Below are 16,680 nucleotides of genomic sequence, written 5' to 3'. Positions count from 1 at the left end.
CTGGCAGGAAGCTGCAGACACAAAGCTTTGGACAGAGATGTGAAGTCAGGGAATGAGGCTTTGCAGCAAAAGTCCAAAGAAGGAACATCTTTAAAGGAAAACTCCCCATTAGCACTGTTTGTTTTTCCTTCCTGTGGAAAACTGGACCGAGAGCAGAGAAATAAGCAGAGATAATTCAACCTGGTATTTAGAAGAACCCTGGACACCAGGTTTAACCCCTTGCATTTTGCAACTTTATAGACGGGTTGTTTAAGTTGTCCGTCACTTTTGAGGAAGAGAAACAAGTCTCATAATAAATAATGCAACAATGCATTCATGTTTTAATATTTTCATTTCTTACATTATGTTTCAGGTGGTTAAAATGGAGCATTTCTGATATTTAACAAAAAACCCCGAAAGGTATTCAGACAGAAGCTTGTCAGTGTGGTTCAGCATCTTGTTTTTGGCAGATCTTTTAGAATCGGTTTGATGGGTTAACGACTACACTGGAGTGGAGCAGGTTAACGGTGTCAGGAGACCAGAGGGAGAGTTTTCCTTTAAATAACAAGTCAACTCAGTGAAATTTGTTCCAGGTCACTTTCAAACAGGAATCACCAGCACAAAGTCTTGTCGAAGTCACAGTTTCCACAAACTCGCTGTACAGTTTTTGCTTCATTTACCACATGATAATACTTTGACATACTCCAATAAAGTGCATGCATGATCGACGGTGTTCAGAAAACATACTCCATCAGTACTACTGATTTTCAGACTGAATGTCATCGTAAGGCCGATTCAGATCAAATACTCAGTCTTTTGATTCAGTGCACAGACATCGCATCACGACTGCTGGCTCTAGTTTTCATTCATCTTTTCAAGAACAATCAAAGACAATAAAAAAAGTGCTGCTTGGTCATCACTTCGTCTGGCATCATGTCCCATTGTGGCTCAGACAATAAGATGCATGATTGGAAAGACGTTTTCTACAGGACGAGTGCAATATACAATGACGGATGGGGACGTTTGACCCTGTAAGTCCAGTGGAGCCATCAGCCTTTAGGAAGGAAAATCATATCTACAAATCCTTTCGCCTGCCAAGAGCCTCTTAATCGACAATAAAAACATCAAAACATGGAAACAAAGGTGTCCCTGTGCAAAGTCGAACATGACAGAACCAAAGTCCTTTCACCCGCGTCAGATTCCTAAAACATGATTGTAGTAAAAGGTTTATACAAAACGCAATACATTTATAGTTAGTAAAAAGATCTATCAGCTCTTTGCTAGTTTTATTCATAAGAAATTGCATATACCCAAACATGTTTTCATATAGATTGCATCCCATATCTAAACAAACGATTTAATATTATCATACCAATATTGCTGACACGTTGTCCTATTAGCTAGTCAAGGTTGATGATTAAAAGAAATTCAGAATGGCAGATTGTCTCCTACATTTTCTGTAGCCATTGGTCTCTCCGCTTCGTTCCCCGCACCAACAAAGAAAAAAGCGACAGAACAGGACAGGTTGAAACGAAACAACTCCGAAGGGGATGATGGGATTTGCACCAGTAAGTTTCCGTGTCATGATGTTTGAGATCTTCTTGCTTATAGCATTGGTTCTTCTTCTTCTTCTTCATAATTTGAGCTAAAGATTTACAGTAACATTAGTGTCCACACGGTCCACTTTTTCAAACATTACAAAAATGAATGAATTTACATCCATTGAACAACCTCCAGCTTTACGGCTCGTGAGAAAAGCCTTTCAAAAATGATTGCTCTTCATGTTCGCCGCTCCGCTCCCCGTTAAACCCGTGACGCCCAGTTTTTTCATGTATGTAAATTGCATCGAAATAAAAAATGATTCAAGCTTACGATAAATAAATACATACATATACACTAGAATGTGCATACATTAGCAGCTATAAACAGTACATCACATTATATTAGATCATATGAAAATGTACAAAACGTGAATGTTTGTTTAAAACGTTGGTAATTTGTTTTTCAAAGCAAGGCAACAACAATCAAAAATAATTTTAAAAAAAAGAGATACCCATGGAGTTGAGAGCATAACAGCAGAAGAAATAAAAGAACTATGATAGATTACAGCAGCAAAAAACAACCATTTCCCCTCTTTTTGACCTTTTTTTTTCTCTTGTTGTTTTTGCTTTGCATTTGTTATTTTGGCCTCGGTCAGGGCTACACCTGGATACCCTGAACGGCCTGTTTGATGTTCTCCAGCAGCGCCTTGTTCTCCGGGCTCTGGTACTGGTCCTGGTGAGTGTACATGTCTGTCAGTGTACTCACATAAGTGTCAAAGTTCTGTTCATTCATTGGCTCCTGTGAGGAGAAAGAAACCCATGAAGAAACAAACAATCAGAGGGATTAGAAGACATGTGTATGTGTTTATAGACAGTCATTTTCTATAAGACATTGTGGGAAAGAAGACAGGCGGGCAGCAAGGGAGGAAGGGAACACTATCAGGAAAGCATGACTCAGCTACTCCTTTTTTACTACCTTTTAATGTCTATACTTCAGCCTGTGAAGGTCTACAATGCAACTCCAAACCATGCAAAAATCAGGAGAGGGATGGTTAGCTTGTGGATAGATGGAAGGTTAATGTTTAGCATATGGAGACAAAATCAGGATGTTAAAAACCAATGGGAGGTTAATGGGCAGATGACAGAGACACAACTGGGAATTCAACTTAGCCGACTGGGAGTTTTGATCATTTACAGAAAACATTTCTCAGAGACGGAGCAGCTTTGGCTTCAGAAACAATCTCATTGGTTGAGTTCACCCTCAGTGGTTGTTCAACTGTAAAGGTCATGATTTGTTTGTTTGGATGAGCACAGTTAGTTTTATATATGGTGTCCCTCAAGGCTCGTTTTTAGACCCATTTCTTTTTATCTGGTTTGTGTTTTCACAGCGCTAGAAATACTGAGCGCTGACCACAATCTTTTCCAAACATTTACCATAACTTAAGAGAGGTTGTAGAATTTTACAAATGTTATAATTTGGTGTAAAAATCGTTCTTATTGAATGCAATCTAGGATTTTGTGAAATCATCAGATATCATTCTTTTAGAATGATATAGATATGTTATAGATATTACAATGATGTCCGATAGCTCGTCTTTATTAAGTTTAATAATCAGAATGATTAGTTTTATATGTTTAACAGAATGTTGCATCAACGTTGCAAAATGTCACATTTTCTTACTTGAACCTGGCTAGATAGACACCATAACAAGAAATGAAACAGTCTTGTAAGACCATTTCTAGATGGGATCCTTTTGAAAATGTACGGAATATTTTTTTTATTTTGACTACAGTCCATTTCTTTCATAATGTGTCTTTGACACTTAAATTCGACAGTTACCTTTTTAGAACCATGACAGTGACAGATGTTTATGTTTCCTGATAGGCGGTGACCTCTTGTGGCCGTAGCAGTTATTACGGCAGTAAAGGAGGAGGTCAGACGAAGTAGTATAAACAGCGATAAGTCTGCAGAGGGAGGAGGTTTGGAATAGAAACCAGTACAGGACTTTCATCCAGGAGTCAATCAACCTATGAGGATGTGTTAACAAATCTGTACTTCAATCACTGGGTCCCCCCAACTGTGGTTTAACTCAACCAGTCAGATTATTTCTGATTCCAGAGCAGCTCATCTTCCAGGTTTGTGGATCCAAATCAGTTAGCATAGCTGTGACTTGAGCAATAACATCATAATTCCTATTAAATGCTTACTGTTACTTTGTCATGTGAATTTCATTTGTATTGTGAATTCCATGAGGTCCATGTCTCAGAGGACACTTGGATATGTCACAATTTAGGTTAGTTAAGTATTTCAGTTAATCTACGTATGTGTTTATAATCTATTATCATCAGGAAGAAATAACAAACCAGAGGTTCCTGACACTTTGAAATGTGACTAATTACTTTAAAAGGAAGTCTTAGCTTCTTAAATGGGATTCATGTTATTTACAATTTGGGGGAAAAAGTCATAAAAGGCAATGTTTGTCTGGAATTTGCCACATGTAGGTTCACTACTGAGATTATGCTGCAGTATACATGGATAGTTGTGATGTGCGGACGCCACTAAAGAGGGAGGGGAGGATGACAGTGCAGAAGAGAAGGATAATTGGATAAAGGATAAATGGATCTCTTACTCTGGGAGGCATCTGTAAACAGCAGTTATGCTTTACTGGGGCCTCTTTCTGTGGCAGCGGTCTCTACAGGAGAGGGTGTACAGAGAAGTCTATTAGCCCGCTAGACACACGCCAGCGGTCACAAGGCTTCATAAGCTACACTGAAAAAAACACACAATGTCCGCCTTAACCAATCATTTCCCCTCCAGCTCTCTTCTTTATGTTTCTAGAAACAAGAAAGGGAAAATTCTACCAATTCTACCATTTTGAATGTGGAAATTTCCACCTTGTCCGATGCAAAATCTAGAGGTTGTTTTTAGAGGGGATAAAGATCAAGTTCCTTGTTAAGACGGACATTTTTCCTACAGTGTGATATGAAGCAAATCCTGCACATGAATGGAAATACAGGAAGCTAAGAGTCCAGTTATCAAGCAACTCGATTCATACTGCTTAAACAGAGATTATCCAATTAGCCCCAGTCTTCCTTCTACACTGAGACAACATGACGTCAAAAACAGCCACGAGCACTTCACTCAAACTGAAAAAAGACGGGGCTGTTTCCTTATGTGAAACTCTGTGAGGCGTTGTAAAGCACAGAAGAAGCACAGCATGGACTGCTGGGAAAAAAAAGAAGGTGGTGAACAGAAAGAAGCAGATGAAGAAAAAACCTGAGTGTCGCTATACAGAAAAGGCTGGAGACGACTTTAACAGCTCCCTGGATTAAAACTGTGAGCAAATGTTAGATGATCTCAGATCAGTTAAAATCTTTACAGTCCCACAAAGAGATATCAGTGTTTAAAATACAGCAGGAGAGAAGGTTAGGACATTAAATATGAAACAAACATCTGAAAGAATGTTCACTCAATTAACTCAAATAAAATGATAGAAGTAAAATTAAGCTAAATTAAATATAAGCTTATTATTATGCTTCCTCAACTTTTTTTATTATTAAGTCACAAAAAACTGTATTTTCTTTCTCCTAACAATACTCAAATGCCATGTTTCAAGAGTCATCTTTCGACAATTATATATAAAAACAAGTTTTGAATCTCATTTCACCAGCAGTTTTTTCACGTTTTTTTACAGATTGAATTTGGAAAAACAAAAGATTGATTTGAGAGAATAACATGTTGGAATTTTACATTTTTGCAAACCACAGATGCGTTCAAATTTGTACGTGTCACACATGCAGTATGAAATTGACTTTTCTACAACATGTGTCATATCACAAACCTAAAGGAACATAAAGTTGCAGAAACGTGCATTGCCAACATTTATTGTGCAGATTGGGTTGGAAATATCTGTTTCTCTCAAAATTTGTAAGATTTTGCCAAATTCAGTCCAATCCACATAATCCAAATTTTAGATTTCACTGCACTTGATACTCTAATTCAGGATCACTGCTGAAGACCTCAGGTCTGACAAAACATCAACAAAACAAACCAACTTCACAAATACATTAAAGCCTGAAGGACTTTGTGTTTGTTTAGCTTAGTTTTGTTTCGAAGGAAGCTTCTATCTGACAGGCAGAAGTCAGGGCAAAAAAAAAATCATGACAGAATTAAAACCTGATGCACAGTTCTCCCTCTTAATTCTTTAAGTATTTCTTCAAAATATCCCATCAACATAAAACCGGTCAAGTTTCTTCTTCAAATCAGTTAATTTACCTCCCAGTGTGACACAAGAAAAGTTGAGATAATTTGACTCAAATCATCCTAAGGCAAAGCTGATGAGTTATTTTTTTAGCTGTAAAGATTCTATTACAGCATTAGACTGTAAAAATATAAGTCTTAACAAACCATTTGCCTCAGTTTGGTTTTGTAAAGGCGCAGTGGACTTTGTTCTTACCATGTGTGGAAGCTGGATGTTTGCTAAGCTGTTGATGAGCGACTGGCTGAGGTTGGCCAGCTCGTGCAGCAGCGAGTCGTTCTGCTGCTCGATCACCTTGTTCTCCTCCTCGATGGACTTCAGGTTGGTCTCCATGGTGGTGATCTGACAGACCAGTAAATAAATCATCAGCACGTTACAGTTTTGATAGGCATTTGATGGAGAAGTGACAGGAAACGAGTAGAACAGATGCTTATATCCACACCAGCATCAATGTACCTATTTACTCAATGTATTTAAACTGCATATCTGGAAACTGTCTTACTTGTGTCCTCAGTTTTATCATGTCTGATTCCACTTGATTGTTGGACTCATTCAGATCTTTGATTTCTTCATCCAGCTGTTTGATTTCTTCATCATTTTCGATGCCTGAAACCAGAAACAACATTTAATTTGATTCTGATTGGTTTTAGTTTTTGTGTCTTGTGTTTTGTGTAAGGATTAGAGAGTGGTTCTGACCTTTGCTTGCTCTTTGCTTGATTGTCAGCATGTCCACGCTGCTCATCCTGGCCTTCTTCATGGCCGAGGTGGCACGAGGACACCCAGAGAGACTGGAATGAAACACACACGCACAATGACGATAGGTTGCCTGTGTTGGTTTATCAATCTGCTGCAGATTTGCAAGTCTGTGCTACTTTATTTTAATTCTAGACATAAAGCTTGTACGAAAGAAAATCAATCTACATGTGGTGTGATTTACAAAGCAATTGACAGGATAAGCATCGTAGAGCATCTTATAATGACAACAATAATAACAACAATGAAAAACAATAAAAAGTGATATAGTTGGAAGAGAGTGACACAGAGCCACGCCCACCTCCGATGGGTCAGGAAGCTCCCACTGACGTGTCCTGAGCCGTCACAGCCTGGGGTCGGGCAGCTCATGCCATCCGTCTTGCCAGATTTCCAGACAAACTGCGAGCCGTTGACATAGCTGTCCTTCTGCCTCTTCGCCGCCAAGGGGCAGCCTGACGCACTGCGGTGGGAGGCATACTTCCCCGTCACGTGACCCTGTCCATCACAGCCCGGCACAGGACACCTGAGAGGAAGAGCACACACAGAGGTGTCACTTTCATCAAAACAGGCTACAACAGAGTAGTATAGAGTTGAGTAAAAGAATACTGTTGGCAGCAGTGTGGCTATATGATCATCTGGCTTTTCCACGACTACACTTGTCTACTACTTGTCACTTTGATCATGCAGATTGCACTATGCTATAGAGGAAATAAGTGACAATACAGTATAGAACTGAATGTAGAAATACTACAGGCAGCAGTGTGTCTATATGATCTTGTAACTCTTCGATGACTAAACTTTACTACTTGTCACATTAATCATGAAATTGACAATATTCTATAGCATATATAGGCTATAACAAAGTATAGAATTTAATATAGGAATAGTATAGGCAGCTGTGTGGCTATATAATCTCACTCTTCTGCTACCACTTAATCACTTTGATAATGGAGGTGACACTACTCCACGGGGTATAGAGGCCGCATAGTATAGAACTGGGTATGGGAATACTATAGACAGTGTGGCTATATGATCTTCTGGCTGTTCCACCACTATACTTGTCACTGTGACCATGAAGATGGCACTACTCTATAGAGGTTACATTGTAGTATGGAATTGAGTATAGGAATACTACAGGCAGCAGTGTGTCTATATGATCCTCTCGCTCCTCCACAACTGGTATAGAATTTAATATAGGAATAGTATAGGCAGCTGTGTGGCTATATATTTTCGCTCTTCTGCTACTACACTTCACCACTTGTCACTCTGATCATGAAGATGACACTATTCTTTATAGTATATAGGCTATAATATAGAATAGAATTGAAAAGATTAATACTACAGACAACAGTGTCTATAAGATCCTGTAACTCTTCCGTGGCTAAACTTTACTACTTGTCACTTAAATCTTGAAGCTGACACTATTCTATATTGGCTATAATATAGTGATGAATTGAATATTGGAGTAGTATAAGCAGCAATGTGTCTATATGATCTTCTGGCTCTTTTGCAGCCAACTACACTTCACAGCTTTTGCTAACAAGGGGGATGGCATCCATCTGTATTCTCCTTCAAATCGCCTAATAATCCTAAACGGTATAGACTGATAAATGCATTTCACTGGCTTGTCATGGCTGAATCCAGATAATGCTGCCAGCACTCCATTTAACTGCGTCATCTTTTAATTATTGGGCTAAAACATGGAAAACCACTGGTACAGTCTCCACTTAAACTCTATGCAGGACTTTTGATGGAGGACTCACAGAGTCACGATTCACCTACACCACCCCTCCTCCCCTCCAAGGCCTCCAGGCCACACCGGTGTAACCATGAGCAGGACAAACACCCCTCACTCTGCAGATGACACCCCCTCAGCTCCCAGACACTCTGCTCTGCCTCGTGCATCCCAAAACGCCCTTCGCAGTGACATTTGAGCTGATTAGAATGAGCTGAGCGTCGGCGGGCCGCTCCCCAGCCGAGCTCAGGTTAAGCTTAATTATAACTTCACTGTTAATGATGATGGTAGATGGAACAGAGGTGGCAGCAACAGCTGGCTGCAGACTGACACCGGCTGAACTTTAGATTATTCACAAGGTCGTATTGGCTTAACATTATGGCTCTGCCTTAACGCAAATGTCAAACGCTCACTAGTGCTAACCTTTACTGGACCGGGCCTGCTGGGAGCGGGAGGTGAAGTGGAGGACTGACCACAGCTCCTCTCTAAAATATTCTTTCCTGAAGTTAGAAAGGTCAGCGTACACTGGCAGCATTTTAAGAGAAAGTAGAGGGATTAATCTGTTAACAGCATGACAGACGTCCCTGTAATGTGGATGCTGTACGTTCTGTTACACACTAGGACAAGTGAATTTTGTATTTTAGTATATATGTGTGTAGGTACGTGATAAAAAAAATATATTATCCACAATGCTTCATAGGTTTCAAGGGAAAATTTTGTTGAATTTTAATTTTAATTACTTTTTCAAACTAGTGCTGAAACATTTTGTTAATTGATCTATTAGTCAACTGACGGATCAGTTATTCAAAAATTATTTTAAATTCCCCCCAAAATCACTGGTTTCAGCTTCTCAATGTGAAAATGTGTTGTTCTCCTCTATTTATATCATTATATCATTGTCAACTGAGTATCTTTGAGTTATGGACGGCTGATCAGACAAAATCTGCTGTAGGAAAATGCAGTGATGGAATGTAACTAAGTACATTTACTCAAGTAGAGTACTTGAGGACAGTTTTGAGGTCCTTTACTAAACTATTTACATTTTCTTTATACGTCCACTCCACTACATTTTGGAGACAAATATTGTACTTTTTACTCCACTACATTTATTTGATAACTTTAGTTACAAGTTATTTTGCAGATTACATGCAGCATCAGAACTAAGAAACACATTTTTAATTCAATTCATTTTATTGGCAGATAAAAAAAAGATGATCGGATTGATAATTTGATAGGCCAATAATTGCTCGACCAATTGTATACAGTATGACTTACTTTTACTTTTTTGTTTTTTTACTTAAGTACATTCATTGCAAGAAAATTTTAATGCTGAAGTACAGGATTTAAGACATTTACTCAAGTATCAGTCATCTTTCGCAACACGATATCTTCACAGTGTTAAGATATCACACAAAAGTACCTAAAAAATTAAGATAAACATCGTCTCATTTTATAGACATTTTATCGGCTAAAATATTCATGAATTAATCCTCAATAATGAAGACAATAATCATGAGTTGCAGCCCTCATTCATACCCTCTGTGCATCTATTTTTGTCGACTCACTGTAGTCATTTTTGCTTAAATTACTAAATTATTTTCTCTTACGTTGCACCAATCAATATTTTATATTAACAACTGGCTAAATGACTGTGTATGTGAAAGAAGTTGCACGTAAAGACAAACCCACAGAGAGTTATCACCAGACTAGTTCAACGCTCTACCGAGCATTTCAGTCATCTCAGTGTAGGTGCTTTTGCAGCCACAACTGAGCTGCTTTGGTTTACTGTTGTTGCTCTCAGCAACCTCGTTTCCAGCAGCAACAGGCAGCTGTTTTTAGGGAAAAAAGCTCTGCCAAACACACTACCTGCCCAGCAGAAAATAAGAGAAAAAACTGTTAAGAGATCAGCTGGTGAAGCAGTTAGTAGAAAGTAGAGAGTTGGTGGAGACTAAAACAGAGCTAAAAGTTGTAGTGATGGGAGTCATTAATACATCCAGATACTAGTCGGCAGTATAGGCTAGCATTCCTACCTGACAGCTACACTCATATTGTCTTGGTTAAACGGAGGTGCAGTAGCAGAAGAAGATGCAACACAAGGCTGTATGTACGTTCAGAGCTCTGCTGCAGATCTTAATAAATGTGTTTGCTAAAGTCATGTTTCTTCAGTTTTAATGAAAACCTAACAAAAGTGAGAGTAATTATTGGACTTGGATACGTCACATTGTCAGAAACATTTCTACAAATAGATCCTCATGTTACTGGATATGTAAATATGCAACTTTATTTTTTTAAATTTTGCATTTACATCTTGTTTTACTGCCCACAGTTTGTCAAAAAAGTTCATCCTGCGTTTGAGGAATGTTAAATTTCCTCAAAATATAAACTTTGCTCTCAAATGAGTTCATTAAAATCCTAAGTTGCATAACGTTAAGTTATTATGTGCTTTCTGTTATTCATCCTTGTCCTCTCTACTCCCTCACCAAAGACTGCTCGGGCTTAACTGGACTTATTTTGATCTTGGACTGAGACACTTCAGGTTTTGGCTGTGAAACAAAACACTGACTGGATGAAATAAAGGTATGAGGTTGTCTTCTATAAAAATGGAGGTGAGCATACTTTAGTAAATTGAGGGAATTAAATAAGAGGTGACGCACTTCCCAGCAGGCTTTATATCAAAGCTATGAAGCCTCTCAGAAACCTTACTTGATTGGCTCCTGGTCGTCTTTGTCCTCTTTGCTGTGGAGGATTTTGATGCCGCTCTTCTTGGCTCGTGGACAACCGGACAGACTGCAGGAAAATAGACATGTGTGTCATGAAGCACTCTACACTTTTGTTGTGATTTCATGTTGTAGTTGTAGGAGGTAGTGTGGTTACTGTACCTCCTGTGGGAGGCGTAGTTTCCAGTGATGTGTCCTGATCCATCGCAGCCAGGGGTCGGACACCTGAGGCACAAACACAGGAGGTCAGGACAGCATATTTAATGAGCAGAGATTTGTTGTTTTGGACTCGACCCCCATTCAGATTTGGGCTTGTTTCGTGGTCTTGATCGCAGCCCTGCAGTATAATGACTTTGTAGACTCACTTGAGTTCCTGTGCGTTGGTCGTCATCATCCCGCGGATGTTCTTGTCGGCCAGCTGGCAGCTTGACAACCTGCAGGAGGGAAAGAGACACAAACTGAACACCGACAACATTTTAGCTTGAGTCTGAAACTTGTAATTTCCTTGGAATCTTGTATCTTTTCTATGTATTATATTTAAATATATATCATATATATCTAATTTGTTGGTTGTTGTTTTTTTCGGCCTCTGTCTTTTTATGGATTTGTCTGTTCTTATTTATAAGTATATTATTTTGTATTTATGTGTTGCATCTGTCTGGTTCAGTCTGATTGAGTACCTCCACAGCACTGTGTTAATCAGTTGGAGGTATGAGGGAGTCTTACGTGATGAGCTCCTTCTTGCTCTCCTTGCAGGGCGGGTACTTGTGGTGTTTGGGGCTGGGCATGGTGACCTCGGCCGGGTAGCGCTGCTCGTCCAGCAGCTCCTGGAAGGGATCCAGCTCGTCGCTCTGGTGCAGGGACGAGAAATAAGCAGACTACAACATGTTACTACGGGCTCCGGGTTAACACGTTTACATTCAGTACAATTTAACAGACACAGACAGTAAGTTGGGATTGTTACCTGTAAAAAGAATATTATCTAATTTAGGGGATTTCTCATTTTTCTCACAGTCTTGAGGACAGAAATTTTACAGTTTTCTTTTAAATAGTCTGTAAATCTATCCTCTGTGGGACTGAAAATATTTAATATGCCTTTAACAAGACATATGAGCGATCACACCACTTCTGTCCCGTGGCTGCAACTAAAGATTACTCTCATTATCGATCAACCTGCTGATTAATTTTGTCAATTATTGTTGAGTCTATAAAATGTCCACATTGTGAAAAATGCTCATTAAAATTACCCAGAGCCCAAAGTGACATCTGCAAATGGTTTCTGTAGTCTGTAGTAGTAGTAACCAGCAAATGTTTAAACAGTTAAACAGTTAATGAACTAATCAACGCAGCTCTGCGTGTCTGAATATGTGGTTTTGTAGCCATAAATTATGTTTGAAAACTACCTCAAACTACAGATTTGTGTACTTCTGATCAAACATTGAAGCAAATTGTTTCATCATTGCTTTGCCTTTATTGTGCCAGAGAGATCTTTTTATGTGTATTAAACTGTACGTTCCTGTGAGTTAACACCTCTCTTTGAAGCATAATGATATCCTTTACAGTCATATTCTACTTTAATTACTGCTCTGACTGCTTATAAGCTATTTCAATAATCTTTATTTTATTTTAAACATGATCTTTGTTTTTAAGGAGACTTTTGTGAAATTTGATAAACAATTGTGTTATCGGTGTGAAATAAACCAATCAGTAAAAACACAAATAAAGCACCAAGAAAGTCATTCTTTGTTCTTATACAACTGTGTGTTGGTGTTAATTAACAACATCTAACTTTTTAAGCAGCTTTTCTAATGAACAACGGGATTTATTTAATTCTCAGTGTGTTTTCTAGCTCGTTTTTTTACTGTAACAATATACAGTATGTTTGGCAGCAGGAGGCATTTACTCTTCACTTATTGACAATAAGACATAAATGACCGTATAATGTCACTATCAACTTCAAGCTTGTTTGTTTAATGACAAGGAAGCATGATCTCAACTAGAATTAAAAACAATAACTTGATCCACAGAAAAATAATGGACAATAATTTATTCTGATAATCAGTAATTGTTTCAGTCTTTTTAAAAAAAAAATGTCAAACATTTCCATCATATCTGTTGTTTTTCTATTGTGAAAATAAACTGATTATCTTTTAAGATTTTGACTATTGATAACTGCTTTTTTGTTCCTATCAATATTTATTGTTCCTATATCTCAATTTGCGTTAATTTATATCATCAACAGTATTAGTTTATTCTTGCACTATTTTCTTTCACTTGAATCACTTTAATCAGCACTACATGCACTGTTGAACTTCCGCACAGTTTAACTCTCTCAGGTTGCACAGACTGTAGCACGACAGTTAGTAGTTCTGGTGGCTGAACTATCACTTCACTGCTGTGTGTGTTTTTTATCCTTATATTCTGTTCTTAAATTCTTGTTTACATTTCCTTGTTTATACTCTTTTATTACATGTTTGTTTTGTGTTTTGTATGTGTCGTATAAACTACTGGATGTCTAAGTATCGATCTATCTAACTATTTATTGTTTGGACTACACATGATATTTGATAACACTATATTGGAGTTTAGGGAATTTCAATTGGCTTCTTTCAATATAATTAATTATTACATTATTTTCTGATATATTATTGACCAAAGAAATATTTTATAACCACAGTATGAATAGGCCTAAAGAATTATGACCAACTAAACATGCAGGACATCCTGACAATTTCACCATTATGTTTGAGAGCCTAATATATCATATCATGTATATTAACCTAACCTCTTTAACATGCTTAACATATTATCATAACATGGGATGCATGATTTTATTATTTTTTTATTCCAACTGTCATTAAAAAATAATAAAATCATGCATCCCATGTTATTAGGCTTTCATTCTGTGGTCCTGGATGAGTTTTTGTAATTTTGACTATTTTTCACTTGATGGGGCAATTTTACCTGTATTATGGCCCAAATACATACTATATATTAAGTATATGGAAAACACTTTTTTTGTGTGTGTTTTCATTTAAAAAAAAAAGTGGCATCATGTAAACAAACTGGTATTTAAAGGGTTAAAATCCTGAAAATGAATCAATATTTGGTCGTTATTATCAGGACTGATGTTGGTTGAAAAACGTAACCCAGTGAAAGTTGAAAATAATATTATCATGGAGCATTTTTTGTTCTAAATGTGGTCTGTGTAAAAAAATGTTTTAAAATTTTCATCAGTTGCGTGAGGGTTAATTTGACAGTTAATTATTATCTTCAATTCATTTGTTTTCTAACCAGTTATTAATCAGTGTTTTCATTTACTTTGTTTGATAACTACTCTACTGGTAATACTGCACCAAACGGTACTTAAAAACAATAAAAATCACATGTCTGTACAATGTTGAACTCCTCTGTGTGCTCAGTTTATCATTTCCAATATTTCTCCTCCCATGTAGCGTCTGTTAAATCAGCTGAAGATGAGAATGAATCTCTTTCCTCCTGCCTCCTCTGTGTCCGCACTGTTTTATTTGATTATTCCTACACGTGCTAATGCTTCAGTGAAATAAATCATCTCCAGTTAACCAGTTCACACTCCCTCTGCACCAGTTGGATCTTTTGTGGCTGTGAGCGCTGCAGTCTGCTCTGCAGTCCACACATCACACCTCCTCAGTGGGGAGCAGAAATCGTTCAGGACTGTCTGGAGAAAATCCCATCAGCAGCCTGCCTGCCTGCGAGCTCCGGGCTCTGGCTTCCTCCGCAATGTCGTGCTTCATTAACAAACGCAATTACTCTCCTGATTAAAACCTTTCACTTGAGCGCTCTAAATCCAACGAGGCAAATGTAGCAATTTGCTGCATGGATTGCTCTGTGTGATATCAGATCTGTGAGGATTTAAAGCGTGCAGATGATCTATCATGTTTTACTTATGTATTAGAGGTGTAATTCAGCATTTTAATGCACCGTGCTCGAGCTCCTGAAGCGTTCGTGCAGCTGACGCAGTGCCGCTTTTGACCACATGAGAGCGCACTGAGCCTGCTGGAGAGACGGCTGCAGTCCTCCCCATCAACCAGGGATATTTATCAGACTGCTAAAAGTGAAATATTAAACTTCCTTTTACTTTTACTCCTGCTCACAAACTGGAGAATAAAAGCTGCTTATCAAATGTCTTTTGCCTCTCTCTAAGAGAGATCTGGGTATTTTTAACCTGTAAAACGTTAAAAATAAGGAGGTTTTGTAAACCAAAGCAGGGGGTTGTGGGTCCTTTGCTTCCTGCATTCTGATGACTTTTAAAGAATGTAAATTTTTTGTTAAATACTTTTAATTATACTTTTAATTGCCAGAAAAAGAATCCAGAATAATTCACCCTCCTGATGAATATGCGTGAATCTCTGGCACAAACTAATATTCATCAGTTTTTATTCATTCATCCATTTTTTGCCGTTGCCCTTAGAGAGTCTGTGCACGCCGCCGCCCTGCGACTGTCAGCCTCCAGATGGTGATTGACGTCATGCCTACCTGCCTTGCTTTAAAACTTTCTGTGAAAAACAGGAGTACTTATTTCCATGACGTCTGTATAGTTTGAACAATTGTATTTAATCAGGAGAATTGTGACCCAGGGAGGAGACCAGGAGAGGGAAATGAAAAACAGGAGTCATCGACTACCAAAGTATGTCCACTGAAAGAGCTTGTTTTTGCCACTGACAATATGAGATTGTTATTCTAAGTGTCTGACAACATTATAATAATTATAATAATTTAAAAACACAGTTTACGAAGTGCTTTGACAAACAAAGCAAAAAGCAGGACTCCAAACCTAGAAACGGATCCCTACAGAAACTGCCACGATGTCACTCTTGCCAAAGTCAGCAGACAAAAACAGCAATTTTATAATCATAACAACAAACTTCATTCAAACTTTACAGAAACAAAATTAAACTCGACAAAAAAACATCTGAGTTCAATCTTTTCTGTTTTTCAGCTCGGTCAAAATAAACCCATAATTCAATTACAAAATTTTTTATTACTTTTTATAATCATTTACACACCAACAATATGTTTATAATAAAGATAGGGTCGAGGTGAAATTCCCTTTAAGTTTATTAAAGCTTATTTATTTAACACCACTTTGGTGTTGACAATCCTGCTGCTGTCAGTGATGATGCAAATGACGACGACTGATTAGAGTCTGAAATCTGAAAACTGAGTGTCGACTATACAGAGAGTAATGAATGAGTTTGGACACGGCTGAAGTCTCTGAGCAGACATGTGATCACATTGTTGTGAGTAAAAAGAGAGTAAGTCACTTGACATTATGTCTCGTTCTTCTCTTTCAGCGAAGAACTTTGTAATCTCTTTTGGAAACACTTTAGATTAGGCTACACATAAACTTGATGCTTATATTGGTAACATGTTGGCTTTAATAGTCATTATAAAGCACTAAATTCCTTTTTCAGCAAATATTCATTCAGCTACAAAGCCATTAAAAGTTTTCCCTCAATTACTGTAGAAGAAGGAACATATTTTGAATTATAAAAAACTTAATTTAAAGTTATTTGGACACTATAAACACGTGTTTGCTCATAGCAAGCAAAGCATATTAAGATCGTAATTCATGTACAACATCTTCCTAACTTAAACAGTAACTAGGAAAATTCTTGTTAAAGGCATAGTAGTTTAATGAATATGGTTCATGCACA

The 16,680-nt window shown here is 37.8% G+C and overlaps 1 protein-coding gene across 1 annotated transcript in view; it reads right to left on the bottom strand.

The window, feature by feature from the left end:
• Positions 1-2,178: 2,178 nt before the first annotated feature.
• myt1la (myelin transcription factor 1-like, a) overlaps positions 2,179-16,680 on the bottom strand; it is a 60,542-nt gene continuing 46,040 nt past the window's right edge. The window contains exons 16-25 of the mRNA XM_073492424.1: positions 11,711-11,833; positions 11,350-11,418; positions 11,147-11,209; positions 10,971-11,054; positions 6,834-7,055; positions 6,476-6,567; positions 6,282-6,385; positions 5,978-6,121; positions 4,151-4,213; positions 2,179-2,319 (exon numbers count right to left, since the gene is read on the bottom strand). Coding sequence (XP_073348525.1) covers positions 2,179-2,319; positions 4,151-4,213; positions 5,978-6,121; positions 6,282-6,385; positions 6,476-6,567; positions 6,834-7,055; positions 10,971-11,054; positions 11,147-11,209; positions 11,350-11,418; positions 11,711-11,833 — 1,105 coding nt within the window. The remainder of the gene's footprint in view (positions 2,320-4,150; positions 4,214-5,977; positions 6,122-6,281; positions 6,386-6,475; positions 6,568-6,833; positions 7,056-10,970; positions 11,055-11,146; positions 11,210-11,349; positions 11,419-11,710; positions 11,834-16,680) is intronic.

This window comes from Pagrus major, chromosome 22, assembly GCF_040436345.1.
Source record: "Pagrus major chromosome 22, Pma_NU_1.0".
NCBI classification, from domain to species: Eukaryota; Metazoa; Chordata; class Actinopteri; order Spariformes; family Sparidae; genus Pagrus; species Pagrus major.
The sequence above is the reverse complement of the archived record's forward strand: the minus strand, read 5'-3'. Positions and strand labels throughout refer to the sequence as shown.